At 35.1% G+C, this 19,220-nt stretch overlaps 3 protein-coding genes across 3 annotated transcripts; all 3 read right to left on the reverse strand.

Annotated features, from left to right (window-relative positions):
* Window positions 1-1,415: 1,415 nt before the first annotated feature.
* On the reverse strand, window positions 1,416-3,714 carry LOC132179449 (uncharacterized). Its single transcript, XM_059592179.1, has 2 exons — window positions 3,364-3,714; window positions 1,416-2,396 (listed from the first exon to the last, which is right to left on the reverse strand). Exons 1-2 carry the CDS (start codon window positions 3,681-3,683, stop codon window positions 1,553-1,555), a joined length of 1,164 nt encoding a protein of 387 aa, XP_059448162.1. The 5' UTR covers window positions 3,684-3,714; the 3' UTR covers window positions 1,416-1,552.
* A 2,906-nt stretch (window positions 3,715-6,620) lies between these two features.
* Window positions 6,621-8,589, reverse strand: LOC132179492 (uncharacterized). Its single transcript, XM_059592226.1, has 2 exons — window positions 8,239-8,589; window positions 6,621-7,512 (listed from the first exon to the last, which is right to left on the reverse strand). Exons 1-2 carry the CDS (start codon window positions 8,556-8,558, stop codon window positions 6,669-6,671), a joined length of 1,164 nt encoding a protein of 387 aa, XP_059448209.1. The 5' UTR covers window positions 8,559-8,589; the 3' UTR covers window positions 6,621-6,668.
* Window positions 8,590-14,908: 6,319 nt separating this feature from the next.
* On the reverse strand, window positions 14,909-16,226 carry LOC132176916 (uncharacterized). The gene is made up of 3 exons (XM_059589076.1): window positions 16,199-16,226; window positions 15,386-15,485; window positions 14,909-15,143 (listed from the first exon to the last, which is right to left on the reverse strand). The coding sequence occupies exons 1-3, from the start codon at window positions 16,199-16,201 to the stop codon at window positions 14,917-14,919; spliced, it is 330 nt and encodes a 109-aa protein (XP_059445059.1). The 5' UTR covers window positions 16,202-16,226; the 3' UTR covers window positions 14,909-14,916.
* Between the last annotated feature and the right edge of the window lie 2,994 nt (window positions 16,227-19,220).

Below are 19,220 nucleotides of genomic sequence, written 5' to 3' on the forward strand. Positions count from 1 at the left end.
GAAGTTCTGAAATGGATCCTTTGGTTTTCCAACCTTTGAATATCAACTTAATGTGTAGAAGAAAGTTAAAAAGAGCATCCAATCAACAGCCATTAACCAATGAAGGATCTCTTTAATCAACATCCAGCAATACCAATGAATTTAAGATGCTGTACCTGTGAAGTAACAAGAACAATGACATGGCCACATGCAAAGACATCGTTGTCAAGGCTTTCACAGCGGGAGACAACCTGTATCAAAATTGGATCAGGAGTGTTTTATGTTTAAGTTTACTGTCTCTTATAAAATAATAATAATAAGAGAACTCTTGTTGTCAGTATCCTGTAATGGCAAAATTTCAAACCAGAGCACAATAGTACAAGCCTAAGACCAATCAAATATGATGACAAAAAATTATGAGTTGAAGAGCCTCTCAAGACTGGCTCCAATTAATTTTTTAAAATAAGAAGAAATGACTATTTAAATTCCATTGTAAGACAATCTCAAACTGTTAAGGCCTTACATGGTAATATAAGGGGCAGTAGCAATTGCAGTTTGGTTTATGCTCATACACCCTATCATTTTCAGTCGGTTAACCAAAATTATCTGTTAAATTATCTCAATGATATAATGTAATCAAAATTAATTCACCGATTATATTTCGATAATGATTTATTTCGAAAGTTTCGGTTAAATGAATAATTTGGTTAAAATTGATTCGGTTAATTGGTTAACCATGAGCTTTTTAAATTGGACCAAAAATTGATTGTTTTAGGGGAGCCTAAATTGTTTTTTGGACTAAAATAGCTTATTGAACCAAACATATTTTAAATAGGCCCATTAATTAACATAATAAGAGTCCATCATACATATGTTATACACTTCTACTAATAAATTGTCCTAGAATATTTATTGTTGGTTAATTCGGTTAATCGACAATAAAATGTTTTATACCGATTAACCACACCGAACCAACACCGGTATAAAAATCTTTAACCAATTACCAACCGACTTATGATGGTAGGCGGTTAATGTCGGTTCAGTTGTACTCAGTAGGCGATAAACGGTTATTCTGCTTACCCCTAATTTGAAGGGAGACGTGGAAGCTGGAAGTTAAGCGGGATTACAGTCAGCAAAGTTAATGGTTGTGGCCCATGATGGAAAATTCATTTGAAGCTAACGAAATATAACTTAGCTTCAAACCAAATTCCAAGGAAACTGGAGAAACTAAGAACAATATATACAGCAATTGTGAAATCTTGTAATGGGACAGTGAGTTTGAAATCCAACCTGATCGAATTTTGTTGAAACACATCCGGATATGAGATATCTAAAAGGCCAAAAGTGCTATTCGAAAAAAAAAGCCAAATGACCATAAATCTGAGTAGTTGAATTTATTAGTCTTCCAAAAGAAAAAGAAAAAAAACAAACAAACAAAAAAAATAAAACTTTTATTAGGTAAACAACAAAATAGCCATATACAAAATGAAAAGTAAGCAACTTTTGTAATGCATACACGAGAACAGAGTAATTGAATTTTGCAGTGTTTTAATTTAGAAGACAACAAGAACTTTTACTCCCATTTTCCCCTACTCTGTTGAATGTGGTTGAAATCATATGTTAATACCAGGCTCCCATCCATTCGTTTCACCACAAACCTCTCAACCAAAACATAAAAACCAAAATTCCTCCACCCCCCATTACCTCCAAACTCCTCTACTCTCTTCAGTGTCACTTGCTTCTCTCCCCCCCCAACCCATCCAACCCTTTCCTGCTCCCATTTCATTCTCTCAACGACCAATAAGCTCAACCCCGCACTCATTTCTTCTCCCTTTTCGCTGAAGCTCCTAAACCACATCACCCCGTCAACCACATTTACATCCGCAGCTTCCCTTCCAGCAACTGAGACAACTTCTCTTTGAACAACAGCATCCACAGCCACACCATTGCCTTGGCTTTCATTATCATGTTCACATGCGAACATTCGCTCCCATCTCTGCTCGAGCGTGATCTCGTAATACATTGATCTACGCATTTGATTTTTCAATGCTCCTTCCCTAACAAACATGAAAGGAGAATACCACTTTCCTACAACCACTGGCTGACAACTCTTGTGCGATAGCGGGAAGTTGAAGTCTGGAAGGCGAGCACGGAGGGTATTGTCTATGCCTGGTGCGTCGCCTAAATGGAAATCGCGGGGAGTTGAGGTACTCACAGTCCACCCTTTTCTTCCGAGAAACTTTGGAGGGAACCCATCTGGAGATAAGGATTTGGCGACAAAACCCCTATGCTTTCGAAATATCTCAAATTGCTGGTCTGCGTCGTTGGGATCCAAAGGCTTTGGTGGCACATCACGAACATAACTGAAGCAGAAGCAGCTTCCCTTGTCCTCCTCTTTGGAATTTGCATATGCTTCCCTGCAAGGCCATTTTTAACATAAATTATAATTTTTTTGGGGGGGGATATACAAAGTTTAATTTAGTGACTAACAATGACTAACTAAAATCAACGGCTTCTTATAGCAAATATAACATATAAAATAACAAAGAAATAAATAACGCTAGAACCATGAAGCAAAAGATTATAAATGATAAAAGAAAATGAGAGAAAAAATAAATATAAACAGAAAGCAAGTTATGCTCTAGTTTGAAAATTTTTAGCTTGTTAAATTGTTATAATTCAATCTTTAAAAGTGTCATATATACCATAGCAGGTAAGAAATATATAAATATTTTTTTTAATAGCATATGCTTTTTACATACTTTTTAAATTATATTAATAAAAAAAAAACATATGATTCTTTAATGTTAAAAGACAGATTACACTTTAAGAAACACAATTGGTAAAATATATATATATATATATATATATATATATATATATATATATATATATATCTCCTTTCAAATTAAGAGCCTTAGATGATATATGTAGTCAATTCGTCATCTATGATCTAATTGGGCGAGTGGTGATTTTTAGCACATCGGCGTGCTTAAACAGTAAATACGTCAGTGTTAAAATATTATTAAAATATTATTTGAACAGTAAAAAAAATAATAATAATATTTTAACACCGGCGTGTTTACTGTTTAAGCTCGCTAGTGTGCTAAAAATTACTACTCCTAATTGGCCTATGCATGAGCCGGCCTTGCGCCACCAGCGGCCAAGAGGGTAGGATCTAGATATCAGTTGAGTAATTTCGAAGCCCTTTTCTTCTATGTTTGGTTTCATATGCAAAATTGTTTTTAAGATCCAAAATGAAAACTTCAAACTTGTGTCTGATGTCAGATGATCAAGCAGCCATGAATAGAAATTAGAAACTAGTGGAATATCGGAGAAAATAAATTTTTTTTTTTAAAAAAAAAAAAACATAAAAAGGCATACCCTTTATGGCTCCCTCGTGTCTTTACTGCATAGTATCGATTGGAAGATAATGGGTGATTAACAACTGGAATTAAGGCTGCGTAAAAATGAGAAGTATGTTGGTTCTCGCCAGCGCCCGTTGAATACCGAAGCGTGAGGTTTTTGTTCTGAGGGAAAGGTAGGTCCTTGATCCTATGAGTCTTGCACGATCCGAAACAACAAGTAGCCTCGGCTTCTTCGTCTAGGATTACCAAAATACCGGAATTTGGACCTTCAGGGGGCGGCAATGAGAGCTCGGAAGGAAACTTTTTGTACCTAGAAAGAGATCTTGTCACATACATATTTCCTCTCAAGCTATCTTCACAATTTCTAGTCTGCTATGTGATTTGTATATGTGTTAGATGAGCTTTCATGTATTTATAAGGGGAGAAGTTATTTCCCTTGTAAGAGATTAAAAAAAGACAAAAAAAGAATTTCCGCGGTAGACAACTTGGACAAGTTATTGGTTCGAAGTTGACCAGCTAAACCTTTGGCAACAAGTTAGAAGAAAATGGCGGCTGTGTTTGGCAATGAAATTGAATAAGAGAATGAAATGATATTGTAACAGATTTAATTGGTATGAAATAATTAAAAAAAAAAGAATATTTTGTATAAAAAAGTAAAAAAAAAATATTTTGTAGTGATATTTTTATTTGAATAATAATAAAAAGTAATTGATGTAATATAAAAAATAAAAATGTTAAAATTAATTTTGAGAAGAGGTTTTTTAATTTTTAGGTCCGGTGGGATCCGGCCATTTGCCAAACACAGCCGGCTTGTCTTCTAGAGGGGTGTGGTTCTCCGGCCAGCTGTGATTGCCTTTGTGGACGAGTTCATAATTGATTTGTGACACCTGTCTAAAGGATAGAGACTGACAAGATCCGGATAAGAAATAAAGAGATATGCAGGAATTCACAACTATTATTTTATTTGTTTGAATTCAATGTCTGATCTTTTAATGATTAAAATACTAATTATATATCTCTTTCACTTTTATTTCTTTCATTTACAGTTTTGTATTTCAATTGTATCGGGTTTGGAAGCAAGAGCGAAACAGAAAGGGTCGATTTCAATTTGGTAAAGATTAGAAAAGAAGAGAAGTGCTATACATTTTTTTTTCTGTTTCTTTTTCTATCTTTTTATTTTTAAAAAGTATTATTAAATCGGTGGCGCTAACGTGAGAAAAAATAAAGAGGATGTGAGAAGGTCAACGAAAAAAAAAAAAAAAAAAGCTCTTCGGCGTAGACAAGTTATACAAGTTATAGGTTCAAAGTTGACCTTCTAAACCGCGTGCATGCAATAACAGAATATGGAATAGGGATAGGGTTCTCCAGGTGTGATTCCCTTCTGGAAGACTCCACAAATTGATTTTGTGACACCTGTCTAAAGGATATAGCGACTGACAAAGGAATAAGAGAGTTGCAGGAATTCATTGCTGATGTTTGTTGAGAAATGCTTATATTTTTTAATTATTTTTTTTTCAAAGTGATGTGTTATCATTTTAATCCGAATAAAGAATAAGAGATCTGCAGGAATTAATGACTGTCATTTGATAAAGTTTCGACAAGAAATAGTGATAAACAAAACACATACATCTTTCTCTCTCAAAATTTCATAGAGAAGTTCTCAAAATATTTTTGGAAACCCCTTCTCCTGTGAGGCCTATCTCCGCCGATCTTGACTTTGATTGGGCCTTGTGGACACCTGGTGGGAGTTGTTATATTAAGCAAGGAGTCATTGGATTCAACGAATACTATGGGCTGCTTAATTGGAATTGGACTGAACCCAGAAATTAACTCAAACTTCCTGCACAGAATATCTACCCTCCAATCTCCTTTTCATGTTAAGGTATGGTCTTCTATTTTCCATGCTTTCACTTCTGTTTCTAGGCATATGTAGGTCTCTCTATCTCTTCGCTATTTATCTTCTTCCCTTTTCTCTTCTCGGTTGGTCTCCCTCTTCCGTTTTTTCTTTACTCTTTTGTTTACTTCTTTCAATATCATCATCCAAACTTCATTTTTACACTTTCTAATAAGGAAGAGAAGTGTGAACAACATGGAAGAAAATTCTAAGAACATATCAGAAGTTAATCTCAAAACTCATATTTGTTTCCAAAAAACCATGATATATATAAGTAATGGAAATTCATGGCGCGACCTAAGTAAGCATATCTAAACCCTAAGTAATTAAGCATAAAATAAGAGGAAATTAAATGACTATTTAAATTCCATTGTCAGACAATCTCAAACTGTTAAGGCCTTACATGGTAATATAATTGCAGTTTGGTTTATGCCCATACACCCTATCATTTGCAGTCGGTTAACCAAAATGATCTGTTAAATTATCTCAATGATATAATGTAATCGAAATTAATTCACCGATTATATTTCGATAAGGATTTATTTCGAAAGTTTCGGTTAAATGAATAATTCGGTTAAAATTGATTCGGTTAATTGGTTAACCGTGAGCTTTTTAAATTGGACAAAAAATTGATAGTTTTAGGGGAGCCTAAATTGTTTTTTGGACTAAAATAGCTTATTGAACCAAACATATTTTAAATTGGCCCATTAATTAACATAATAAGAGTCCATCATACATATGTTATACACTTCTACTAATAAATTGTCCTGGAATATTTATTGTCGGTTAATTCGGTTAATCGACAATAAAATGTTTTATACCGATTAACCGCACCGAACCAACGCCGGTATAAAAATCTTTAACCGATTACCAACCGACTTATGACGGTAGGCAGTTAATGTCGGTTCGGTCGCAGTTAGTAGGCGATAAACGGTAAATCTGCTTACTCCTAATCTGAAGGGAGACGTGGAAGTTGAAAGTTAAGCGGGATTACAGTCAACAAAGTTAATGGTTGTGGCCCATGATGGAAAATTCATTTGAAGCTAACAAAATATAACTTAGCTTCAAACCAAATTCCAAGGAAACTGGAGAAACTAAGAACAATATATACAGCAATTGTGAGATCTTGTAATGGGACAGTGAATTTGAAATCCAACCTGATCGAATTTTGTTGAAACACATCCGGATATGAGATATCTAAAAGGCCAAAAGTGCTATTCGAAAAAAAAGAAGCCAAATGACCATAAATCTGAGTAGTTGAATTGATTAGAGTCTTCCAAAAGAAAAAATAAAACTTTTATTAGGTAAACAACACAATAAGTCAATAACCATATACAAAATGAAAAGTAAGCAACTTTTGTAATGCATACACGAGAACAGAGTAACTGAATTTTGCAGTGTTTTAATTTAGAAGACAACAAGAACTTTTACTCCCATTTTCCCCTACTCTGTTGAATGTGGTTGAAATCATATGTTAATACCAGGCTCCCATCCATTCGTTTCACCACAAACCTCTCAACCAAAACATAAAAACCAAAATTCCTCCACCCCTCATTACCTCCAAACTCCTCTACTCTCTTCAGTGTCACTTGCTTCTCTTCCCCCCCAACCCATCCAACCCTTTCCTGCTCCCACTTCATTCTCTCAACGACCAGTAAGCTCAACCCCGCACTCATTTCTTCTCCCTTTTCGCTGAAGCTCCTAAACCACATCACCCCGTCAACCACATTTACATCCGCAGCTTCCCTTCCAGCAACTGAGACAACTTCTCTTTGAACAACAGCATCCACAGCCACACCATTACCTTGGCTTTCATTATCATGTTCACATGCGAACATTCGCTCCCATCTCTGCTCGAGCGTGATCTCGTAATACATTGATCTACGCATTTGATTTTTCAATGCTCCTTCCCTAACAAACATGAAAGGAGAATACCACTTTCCTACAACCACTGGCTGACAACTCTTGTGCGATAGCGGGAAGTTGAAGTCTGGAAGGCGAGCACGGAGGGCATTGTCTAGGCCTGGTGCGTCACCTAAATGGAAATCGCGGGGAGTTGAGGTACTCACATTCCACCCTTCTCTTCCGAGGAAAGTTGGAGGGAACCCATCTAGAGATAAGGATTTGGCGACAAAACCCCCACGCTTTCGAAATATCTCAAATTGCTGGTCTGCGTCGTTGGGATCCAAAGGCTTTGGTGGCACATCACGAACATAACTGAAGCAGAAGCAGCTTCCCTTGTCCTCCTCTTTGGAATTTGCATATGCTTCCCTGCAAGGCCATTTTCAACATAAATTATAATTTTTTTTGGGGGGGGGGATATACAAAGTTTAGTGACTAACAATGATAACTAAAATCAACGGCTTCTTATAGCAAATATAACATATAAATAATGCTAGAACCATGAAGCAAAAGATTATAAATGATAAAAGAAAATAAGAGAAAAAATAAATATAAACAGAAAGTGAGTTATGCTCTAGTTTGAAAATTTTTAGCATGTTAAATTGTTATAATTCAATCTTTAAAAGTGTCATATATACCATAACAGGTAAGAAATATATAAATATTTTTTTTAATAGCATATGCTTTTTACATACTTTTTAAATTATATTAATAAAAAAAAATATGATTCTTTAATGTTAAAAAACAGATTAAGAAACACAATTGGTAAAAAATATATATATCCTTTCAAATTAAGAGCCTTAGATGATATATGTAGTCAATTCGTCATCTATGATCTAATTGACCTATATATGCATGAGCCGGCCTTGCACCACCGGCGCCCAAGAGGGTAGGATCTAGATATCATCAGAGTAACTTCGAAGCCCTTTTCTTCTATGTTTGATTTCATATCACAAAATTGTTTTTAAGACCCAAAATGAAAACTTCAAACTTGTGTCTGATGTCAGATGATCAAGCAGCCATGAATAGAAATTAGAAACTAGTGGAATATTGGAGAAAATAAATTTTTTTTAAAAAAAACATGAAAAGGCATACCCTTTATGGCTCCCTCTTGTCTTAACTGCATAGTACCGATTGGAAGATAATGGATGATTAACAACTGGAATTAAGGCTGCGTAAAAATGAGAAGTATCTTCGTTCTTGCCAACGCCTGTTGAATACCGAAGCGTGAGGTTTTTGTTTTGAGGGAAAGGTAGGTCCTTGATCTCATGAGTCTTGCACGATCCGAAACAACAAGTAGCCTCGGCTTCTTCGTCTAGGATTACCAAAATACCGGAATTTGGACCTTCAGGGGGCGGCAATGAGAGCTCGGAAGGAAACTTTTTGTACCGAGAAAGAGGTCTTGTCACATACATATTTCCTCTCAAGCTATCTTCACAATTTCTAGTCTGCTATGTTATTTGTATGTGTTATATGAACTTTCATGTATTTATAAGGGGAGAAGTTATTTTCCTTGTGAGAGATTAAAAAAAGAACTTTTGCAGTAGACAACTTAGACAAGTTATTGGTTCGAAGTTGACCAGCCTAACCTTTGGCAACAAGTTACGAAGAAACTTGTGGACTAGTCCACAATTGATTTGTGACACCTATCTAGCTAAAGGATAGAGACTGACAAGGTCCAGATAAGAAATAAAGAGATTTGCAGGAATTCATGACTATTATTTTATTTGTTTGAATTCAATGTCTGATCTTTTAATGATTAAAATACTAATTATATATCTCTTTTCACTTTTATTTCTTTCATTTACAGTTTTGTATTTCTGTGTTGGGTTTGGAAGCAAGAGAGAAACAGAGAGGGTCGATTTAGTAAAGATTCGACAAGAAATAGTGAAAACATGGCTGAGTCTTCCAAAAAAAAAAAAAAAAAAACACACTAACGAAATACAAAATGAAAAGCAACTTCTGTAACGCATAAACAAGGACAGACTAATTGAATTTTACAGTGTTCTTTTTTTCTAATTTATAATTTTTACTGCATTTTAATTTAGAAGACAACAAGAACTTTTACTCCCATTTTCCCCTACTCTGTTTAATATGGTTGAAATCATAAGTTAATACCAAGCTCCCATCCATTCGTTTCACCACAAATCATCACATATTTGCGTGCATTTTTTTCAGACTTTGTAACCAAGGATTATAATATTCTCAGGCAATGGTGTCAAATCTTGGTGCCAACAATTTGATGGTCATATTAGACAATCACATCAGCGAGCCCGGCTGGTGTTGCAGCGAAACTGGCGGCAATGGTTTCTTTGGTGACAAGTATTTCAATCCGGACATCTGGATTGAGGGGCTAACCCAAATGGCCACCATGTTTAAATGTGTTGCCAATTTCGTTGGCATGAGCTTAAGGAACGAGCTCCGAGGCCTCAGACAGAATGTGAATGATTGGTATAGGTAGATACAAGCATATATAATCCTTTTTTTTTTTTTTTTCCTCTGGGTTAATTTGATCAGTTTTGTGAAAGTACATGCAGAAAGGAGCAGAAGCAGTGCACACAGCGAACCCAGATGTTATTGTGATTCTCTCAGGCCTGAGCTACGACACAAACCTAGTATTCCTCCGGAATCAACCACTGAGCCTCACGTTCACTGGATAGCTAGTATTTGAGGTGCACGGGTATGGATTTACAGATGACAGCACGTGAAAAAATGGGAATGCGAACGAAGCGTGTGGGATAGTGTCGGACATAATGATGAGATCGGCAGGGTTTTTGTTGGAAGCAGGGTTGCCATTGTTTTTCAGCGAGTCTGGTACGGGCTTAAGAGGCAACAATACACTTCTCAACCGCTACATGAATTGCTTATAGGCTATGGCAGCTGATCTTGACTTTGATTGGGCCTTGTGGACTCTTGGTGGGAGTTATTATATTAAGCAAGGAGCCATTGGATTCAACGAATACTATGGGCTGCTTAATTGGAATTGGACTGAACCCAGAAATTCAAACTTCCTGCACAGAATATCTGCCCTCCAATCTCCTTTTCATGGTAAGATATGGTCTTCTATTTTCCATGCTTTCACTTCTGTTTCTAGGCATATGTAGGTCGCTCTCTCTCTTCGCTCTTTATCTTCTTCCCTTCTCTCTTCTCGGCTCTGTCTCTTCCGCTTTTTTTTCTTTTATTTCCTTTCTTCAATCCTCTCTTTTCAAACTTCATTTTTACAACTGCCTAAAGATTTCTCTATCTTCTGTTCCTGTTTGGATTAAATTGCATAATTTGCCTATTGAGTTTTGGAATGCTACATGTTTGAGTTATGTGGCTAGTGGTGTTGGTAAGCCTATATGTGCTGATTCTTTTACTGAGGAACAGTTGAGGCTTGGTTTTGCTAGAGTTTTGGTTGAAGTAGATATGAATTCTGTTTTTCCTAAAGAGATTGAAATTGTTGGTGTTGATGGGGTCGGGTTGTAGTTGGCATTGAATATCCATGGCTTCCTGTTAAATGTAAGAAATGTAAGTTGTTTGGTCATCTTTCTCATACTTGCACAAAGGTTGAGAAACAGGTTTGGCTTCCAAAAAATACTGAGCCTGTTCAAAACTTGAATGCTGGTCTTGTGGTGGAAAAGGTTGCTGAGTTGAAGAATGGCGGTCCTAATTTAGGGGCTGAACCTAAATGGAATGTGGTTAGAGCTAAAAAAACTCCTGTTTCCAAGCCTAGTGTGAAGGATAACCAAAGTAATTGGACTAATTCATTCCATCTTCTGGCTAGAGCTGATGGTAATTTTAAATCAGGGGTGAGAGGTTCAGATACTTTTTCTTCTCTTCAAAATGTTATTGAGTCTGCTATGGTTGAGGAGAGTGCAAAAATAAAAGGGAAGGGTAAAATGGGTGAAGAGGAGGAGGTCTTGATGAGAGGTTTTTCTCCCACTTTATGAATTTTCTGATTTGGAATGTAAGGGGTTTAAATCACCCCTCTAAGCAGAAGGAGGTTGTGAGTATGATTAAAAGATATAAGGTTAGTCTTATTTGTTTGATTGAGACTAGAGTGAAGGAAAATAAGGCTGATAAGGTGAAGGCTTGTATTGTTCCTGATTGGGACTATGTTTTTAACTATGATAAACACTATTTGGGAAGAATTTGGATTTGTTGGAACAATTCAGATTTTGAAGTGATTGTTCTGGATAAAAGTGAACAAAGTATTAATTGTTTTGTTAAGTCTCTTAATAGTAATTTTTGTTGGTTTCATTCTTTTGTCTATGGGGCTAATCAGGGGGTGGATAGAAGGCATCTTTGGTCTGATTTATGTTCTATGAAGGGAAAAGTAGGTAATAATCCTTGGATGATTTGTGGGGATTTTAATGTAGTTCTTTCCTTGGCTGAAAAATGGGGTTCTGATAAGCTTTCTTCTTATGAAATTGAATTTGGTCAATGTGTGAATGATCTTGAAGTTCTGGATCTTAATTTTAGTGGGTGTTTTTACACTTGGACTAATAAAAGTGAGGAGCCTTGGTTTGTAGCCAGAAAATTGGATAGAGTTTTGGCTAATGTGAATTGGATGAGTTCTTTTGGAAGTACTGCTGTGGAATTCCTTTCAGGGGGAGTTTCTGATCATTCCCCTGCTATTATTTCAGCAGGTTCTTTGCAAAGTTTTGGTCCTAAACCCTTTAAGTTCTATAACTTTTGGTTGGAGCATGAAGGGTTCTTGGATTGGGTTAAGGAGGGTTGGAGCATTCAGACTGAGGGCTTTCCTATGTATCAGTTGTATGTGAAACTTCGGTCTGTGAAAGCTATTTTAAAGGAGAAAAATCTGGTTTGTTTTCGGAATTTGAAGCAAAGGGTTATTCAAGCTCGTGAGAATTTGACTTTAGCTCAGAATGGTGTTCTTGCTTCCTTTGGTAGTGCTGACAGTCTTCTTAAAGAGAGGGAATGTCTTCATGCTTTTGTTTCCATTACTAGAGCTGAGGAATCCTTTTTGAAGCAGAAAGCTAGGAATCAATGGTTGCAATTGGGAGATCAGAATAATAGTTTTTTCCATAGATCTCTAAAGGTTCAAAATGCTAAGAAAACTATTAACTATTTGTGGGATGAGTATGGCACTAAAGTAGATGATGTTGATCAAATCAAGAAGGTGGCTGAGGATTTTTACAAGAATCTGTTAGGTACAGAACAGGTGCAATTTACTGAGGCAAAAGCAGCTAGAGTTAGGCAACTTATTCCTGTTGCTATATCTCTTGAACATGCAGCCATTCTGGAGAAGGAGGTTACTGCAGAGGAAATTAGAGACATCTTATTTCATATGAAAGCTAACAAGGCCCCTGGTCCTGATGGGTTTTATGCAGATTTTTTTAAATCTACTTGGTCTATTGTGGGACAGGAGGTAGTGGCTGCCATTAAAGGTTTCTTTTCTTCTGGTTTATTGCTAAAGGAAGTGAATGCTACTATTCTATCTTTAGTGCCTAAGAAGGTTAATCCATCTGCTATGGGAGACTTTAGGCCTATTGCTTGCTGCAATGTTATATATAAATGCATCACAAAGATTCTGTCTAACCGAATGTTGCCGTTTTTGGGTAACTTGGTGAGTATGAATCAATCTGCTTTTATTCCTTCTAGGAGTATTTCTGAGAATGTTTTATTGGCTCAGGAACTTGTGAGGGGTTATCATAAGGAAAAAGGGAATCCTAGATGCACTTTAAAAATAGACCTTATGAAAGCATATGATTCTGTGAATTGGGATTTTATGCTTCATTGTCTTCATTGCTTTGGCTTTCCTAATAGGTTTTTGAGCTGGATTAAGGAGTGTATCACATCTCCTAAATTTTCAGTCTGTATTAATGGTACTTTGGTTGGCTATTTTGAAGGTAAAAAGGGGCTGAGGCAGGGTGATCCTATATCTCCTTACTTGTTTGTTCTTGCTATGGAGGTTTTTTCTCGGATTATGGCTGATCACACTAGTGGTAATGGTGGTTTTAAATTTCATCCTAAATGTGTGAGAATGCGGCTTACTCATTTGTGTTTTGCAGATGATCTCTTGATCTTTTCAGAAGCTAGTTTAAGCTCTATAAGAGTTATCAAGGCTGCTCTGCTTGAGTTTGAAAATTTGTCTGGTTTGAAAGCTAACCCTGCAAAAAGTTTATTTTATTGTTCGGGAATTTCAGATAGATTGAAGCATGTTCTTTTGGAGGATTTAAGGATGAAAGAAGGTCATCTCCCTATGAGGTACCTTGGAGTTCCTCTCATTTCTTCTAGACTTTCTTCAGCTGATTGTGGAGCTTTACTTAGCAGAATTTATGGTCGAATAGATTCTTGGCTTTCCAAAAATCTCTCTTATGCAGGCAGGCTCCAGTTGTTATCTTCTGTTCTTTATAGTTTACAAGTGTATTGGATGGGTATTTTCATTCTTCCCAAAAAGATTATTAGAGCTATTGAACAGAAATTCAATAGGTTTCTTTGGAATGGGAAAGATGAAGGTGTAGCTAAGGCTAAGGTTGCTTGGTCTGATATTTGTTTTCCTAAGAAGGAGGGAGGTTTGGGGTTGAAAAGACTTGAAGTTTGGAATCAAACATCTATGCTTAGGCATATTTGGAGCATTTTTGCTAGGTCTGGTTCCATTTGGGTTGCATGGGTAAGAGAAAATCTTTTGAAGAGAAAGAGTTTTTGGAGTGTAGGCATTTCTCAGAACTGTTCTTGGAGTTGGAGGAAAATCTTGAAGCTGAGAGATATTGCCAAAAGATTCTTAAAGTTTGAAGTTGGGAATGGGGATAATATTCATATGTGGCTGGATTTGTGGCATCTTGCAGGGATATTAATTGAGCAATATGGCTTTAGGGTTGTTTATGATGCTCAAAGTAATATTGAAGCTAAACTGTCTTCTGTCATCTGCAATGGAGATTGGTTTTGGAGACCTGCGAGATCAGAAGCTTTAGTTGACATTCAAGCTAGACTTTCTGAAGTTTGCTTGGGCCAGTTTGATAAGCCTATTTGGCTTGGTTCTAAGAAGGGTGTCTATGTTAGTGCAGAAACTTGGGAAGCTCTTAGAGAGAAGAATGCAGAGGTTATTTGGTGGAAATTGATTTGGTTCCCCCTTGCTATCCCTAAACAGGCCTTTATCTTGTGGCTTGCAATGAAAAATAGGCTTCTTACAGGTGAAAGGTTACTTAAATGGGGTTATAAGGGTGATATTCAATGCTGTTTTTGTCATAGTCAAATTGAAACTCGTGATCACATCTTCTTTGAATGCAGTTTTAGTTCTAGAATATGGAAATATTGCATGGTTCGTTGCAGGGTGGATAGGCCTCCTATTATTTGGGATCATCTTGTGCAGTTAGGATGTAATTGCTGGGGCAATAAATCTCTTAATTGCTTGTTATGTCTGGTGGTTTTTGGTTCTGTGGTTTATAACCTTTGGCGTACCAGAAATGAGATTAAACATGATGGTGTTCCCAAAACTGAAGAGCAATTGTTGAAGCAAGTTTTTTGGGAAGTTAGGTCAAGGATTGCTGTGAAAAGAGGTTTTCCTAGATCTAAGGAAAACCTTTTGTTGTGCTCTTTGTGGAATCTACCTGCTACTATTCTTTGTAATTTTGATTTGTAGGTTGTTTCCCCTGTTTTTTGCTTTGTGAGGGGTTGTTTCCTCTGTTTTCTTTGTAAGGGGTTGTGTTCCTTGACTTTGCTAGGAGTTGTATCTGTGCTGTGGAGTTGCTCTATTTTGAGCTTTGGTTTAATGAAATACTTATTCATCTAAAAAAAAAATGCACATGCATCTGTTGTGTTGTAAGTTCATATTAAGCACACAAATGATAAGAAAACCTGGGCAGGCAAGTTTGCTTTTACCTTGGTTTTCATCAAATCCTTCAGCTTCAGAAGCTTCTCATGAAAATGATTCACAGTAGTCTGCTCATCTTTCTTCATGTACTGTTCCTTGGATAAATCTGATCGAGGCTGAATCGTAGGATCGTGTAGCACCCTGCTCCTACTTCCACCAAAAGTAAAGCAACGAGCAATACCTGAAATTGAGAGACAGCTTAAGATTTGTGCATAGCTTGTCAATAAAGAATTTCTTCCAGTGTGTAATGCAGTATCAAATAATGGCATCGCGACAAGTTGAATTAAATCAGCAAAAGAAACAAGTACATTAAATAAACAAAGAGAAAATCTTTATGCACACATGTATCTTAATGTGCAGCTCACTTTTCAAGTAGCTAACCCAGGATAATATGGATGCATTTTATACAAAAGGGCACATTACCAATTGCACCAATTGCATCAAGACGATCAGCATCTTGCACAATTCCAAATTCTGGAAAAAGTTCCCCATTTGCAAGCCCGGAAATCCTCCTCTTTAAAACCTGAAAAGTTAAAGGTACATCTGCCCTAATTACTTTTGTAGGAAAAATATGAACTATAGTGAAGAGTTAAAAGAAGCAAATTTCTCAGAAGTTTAATGCCCATACAAGCATATAATGTGTTTCAACAAATAACAAAATTAAGGTAATAGCCGAAAGAAAGGTGCTTCAAACTAAAAAACATAAGAAACTATAAAAGATATGTTGATTATGAATGAAATACAGGAGAGACAGAACAACTATGTCAACTGGTATTTTCTCATCTTGTCCTCATTACCAACAGGCTCTGCATCAAACTTCTCATGAATGCCTCCATTTTTAGTTCTTCCAATGTGTATGTACCATGATGAATGTATGGTATGAGCATAGGAAGGGATGTAAAAGAAACACAAAACATCACTAAGATTGAAGTTCTACGAACTCATTTTTGTAACCAGTAAGAAATTCAAAGAACCTTTAAACCAATATATGAACTAATATAATGCCAATGAATGGAAAACCAAACTAATACTTTCAAGTTAAGGTAATTTTTATAACAATACATATAATAATCTTTGGTACTGTACTAAAACTTATAAAGTTAAGGTAATTTATGTTGCAACTCTGATATTCATATTCAGCAGAATTATGATGTGTTAGGCCACCATATAACGTATGTCAATGCAGGTGACCTATAGAAAATTAAGAGCAAGTAGAATGAGGGAAAAAATTCTCACCATTTATTGTAGAGGGATGACTCCCATGAGATGCATAAACCTGCAATGAACGATGGATTAAAATTTTCAATTTGATTCTCAGTGGAACCTGACAGCCTAAAAGAATTCATTGATTATTGTTCATCATTCTAGAGTGAACTCAATAGGTTCATCATGCATAAACCTGCATTACTCCACCCAAACTCCCTTCCTGCAACTCAAGCCCTTTATCCAAGGCAATACCAAAGCATGAAGGGGAAAATCAAAGGCATCATTTGGTTTTAAAAGGAAAATATATAATGATTCAATTTAGAGCTCAACACAACCCCAATTTGTCAATCTTCAAAAATCAAGTTTTCAAGTGCCTTGACTGCTTTGCAACTGAAATATCTTAATGGGTTTAATGTTTATTAACCCAGAAACTCAAACAAACCCCAAAACTGAATCAAGAATTTTGCTGAATTTAAAATCCCTAATTCTCCTAAAAATCATAATACATCAAAAATCTGACTATTACAATCCCAAATCGACAACTTAAAGAGACAGCAGAGACAAAGAAAAACAGAGACAGAGACAGAGAGAGACTCACTAGTGCAGGAACAGTAATGGCGGAATAATCGCCGGCCGGAGAGAGAGAGCACTATCTGGGCGCCGTAGAGAGAGGATACGTCGATCGATCGGGGAGATGGAGAGGGAGATGGCCGGCCGGTTTCGACTGGAGAAGATGGCCGGTGGGTTGGCCAACCGTGCGGGTCACTGGGCGCCGGAGTGAGAGAGAGGTGAGCAGCAGGAGAGAGATCGAGTGAGAGGGGGTGTTTTTGAGGGAGAGAGATCGAGAGTGAGAGTGAGATTGATAGTGAGAGTGATGAGGGAGGTGAGCGAGGGAAACACAAGTTTCGTGCGAAATATCTAGAGTGAGAGTGATGAGGGAGGTGAGCGAGGGAAACAAAAATTTTGTGCGAAATATAATCGATGGATCCCGGCAAAAATTTTCCCTAAAACGGGGTCGTTCTACCACTTTCCTCAATTAATTCCTTTTATATATATATTTCCAACTTTTATATGCACTTTATTGGTCAGATTGTGAGATCTTGGGTATTATTTTTACTTTTCTCCTTTTTGGTCAATATATATATATATATATATTAGTAATTAAATAGTATATGTTATATGAATAATTTAATATTTATGTGTATGTATTAGTTGACATACTAACTAGTTAGTTAGTTCATAAATTAACATATTATTTAGTTAATTAATATATATTAAGTAAATATAATTAAGTAAATGTTACTCAATACTTCTATGTATATTACTTATTTTATTATACATGTGTGTGTTACATATTAGTATTGACATACTAACTAGTAACTAGTTAGTTAATAAACTAACATATTAACTAAGTTAACATATATTAAATTACGAACTTACTATAATTAACTATAGGTTATTTTGACAAACAAAAAAATTATGTTACTTAATATTTGTATGAGTATTATATATATATGAATATATAATATACATACTTGTTAGTTACTATATACTAACTTAGTATTACTATATATTAAGCTAAGTGGTAGATCGCATGATCTAAAGATTATGTGAATTATTATATCATATGATTATATATATCACAAATTAAGTGATTAATATTAGAATCAACAATGTGTTTGTTTAGAAATATATGCTCTTGTTATGTTTAGAGTATTATTCTGTAGATATCATTATAAGTTAAATGTTACATCATATGGTCTACCATTATAATCTATATGATTATATAAAATGATCAATTGATGATTAAATCATATGATTATATAATAACAAAATATACATGTATAGTATGACATAAGTCAGAAGTATACAAACTCATAAAAATTATATGAGTTTTTTGACAAAAACAAATTATATGTTACTTAATATATATACTTGTTTGTTAATATATACTAACTTAGTATTACTAAGTAAGTTCCATTTTTTTAAAAAAACAAGTATTACTAAGTAAGTTAACTATTTTCAAAAAACAATGATATGATGATATGTATTATCATTCTAATTACATTAGATCATACTTAATTAGTTAATTAAGCATGATCTAGTGTAATTAGAATGATAATACATATGAACATGATCTAATAATTTTTTTTTTTTTTTTTATAGAAAACTTTGTCCTATTCTTCATGAATTAAGTTTCATAATATTTAAGTATAATGTATTATCACTATAATTTATATGATTATATGACATGATCAACTGATTATTAAATCATATGATTATATAATAAAAAATTATACATATATAATATGATATAAATATACAAATACATACTAATACAATAATTAAGTATCTAGAGACTTAGTTTCAATGTATGTTATAAGTCAATCTATGTTATACATTACTTTTCAAAAAAAAAAAAAAAAAAAAAAGTCCATCTATGTTATAAATTTTAATTACACATATATAATAACAAAAAATTTTATTCTATTTTTTAACCATTTTTTGAACCTTGAGGTTCTTAATATTCATTTTGGTCATTTTTTTAAACCATTTTGTAAACAATTTTTTAAACTATTTCTTAGTTTACTTTGCTTTTTATTTTTTTTATTTAAGTAAGCTTGGACTACTCTTTAGGGTCGACTTTGAAAGTCGACCCTAATAGTGTGTCTTCAGCGTCCACTTTTAGTGGACGCTATTGGTCATCAATTTTAATTTTTAATTTTTTTTAAAAATTTTTTCTACCTAGTCTTTAGGGTCGACAAAGTCGACCCTAATACTTAAGTAATAATTGGTCTTTAGCGTCCACTTTTAGTGGACGCTATTGCTCTTCAATTTTATTTTTTTATTTTTTTTTAATTTTTACTACCTAGTCTTTAGGGTCGACAAAGTCGACCCTAATAATTGGTCTTTAGCGTCCACTCAAAGTGGACGCTATTGCTCTTCAATTTTATTTTTTTATTTTTTATTTATTTTTTCTACCTAGTCTTTAGGGTCGACAAAGTCGACCCTAATAATTGATCTTTAGCGTCCACTCAAAGTGGACGCTATT

The sequence above is a fragment of the Corylus avellana genome, chromosome ca4 (genome assembly GCF_901000735.1).
Source record: "Corylus avellana chromosome ca4, CavTom2PMs-1.0".
NCBI classification, from domain to species: Eukaryota; Viridiplantae; Streptophyta; class Magnoliopsida; order Fagales; family Betulaceae; genus Corylus; species Corylus avellana.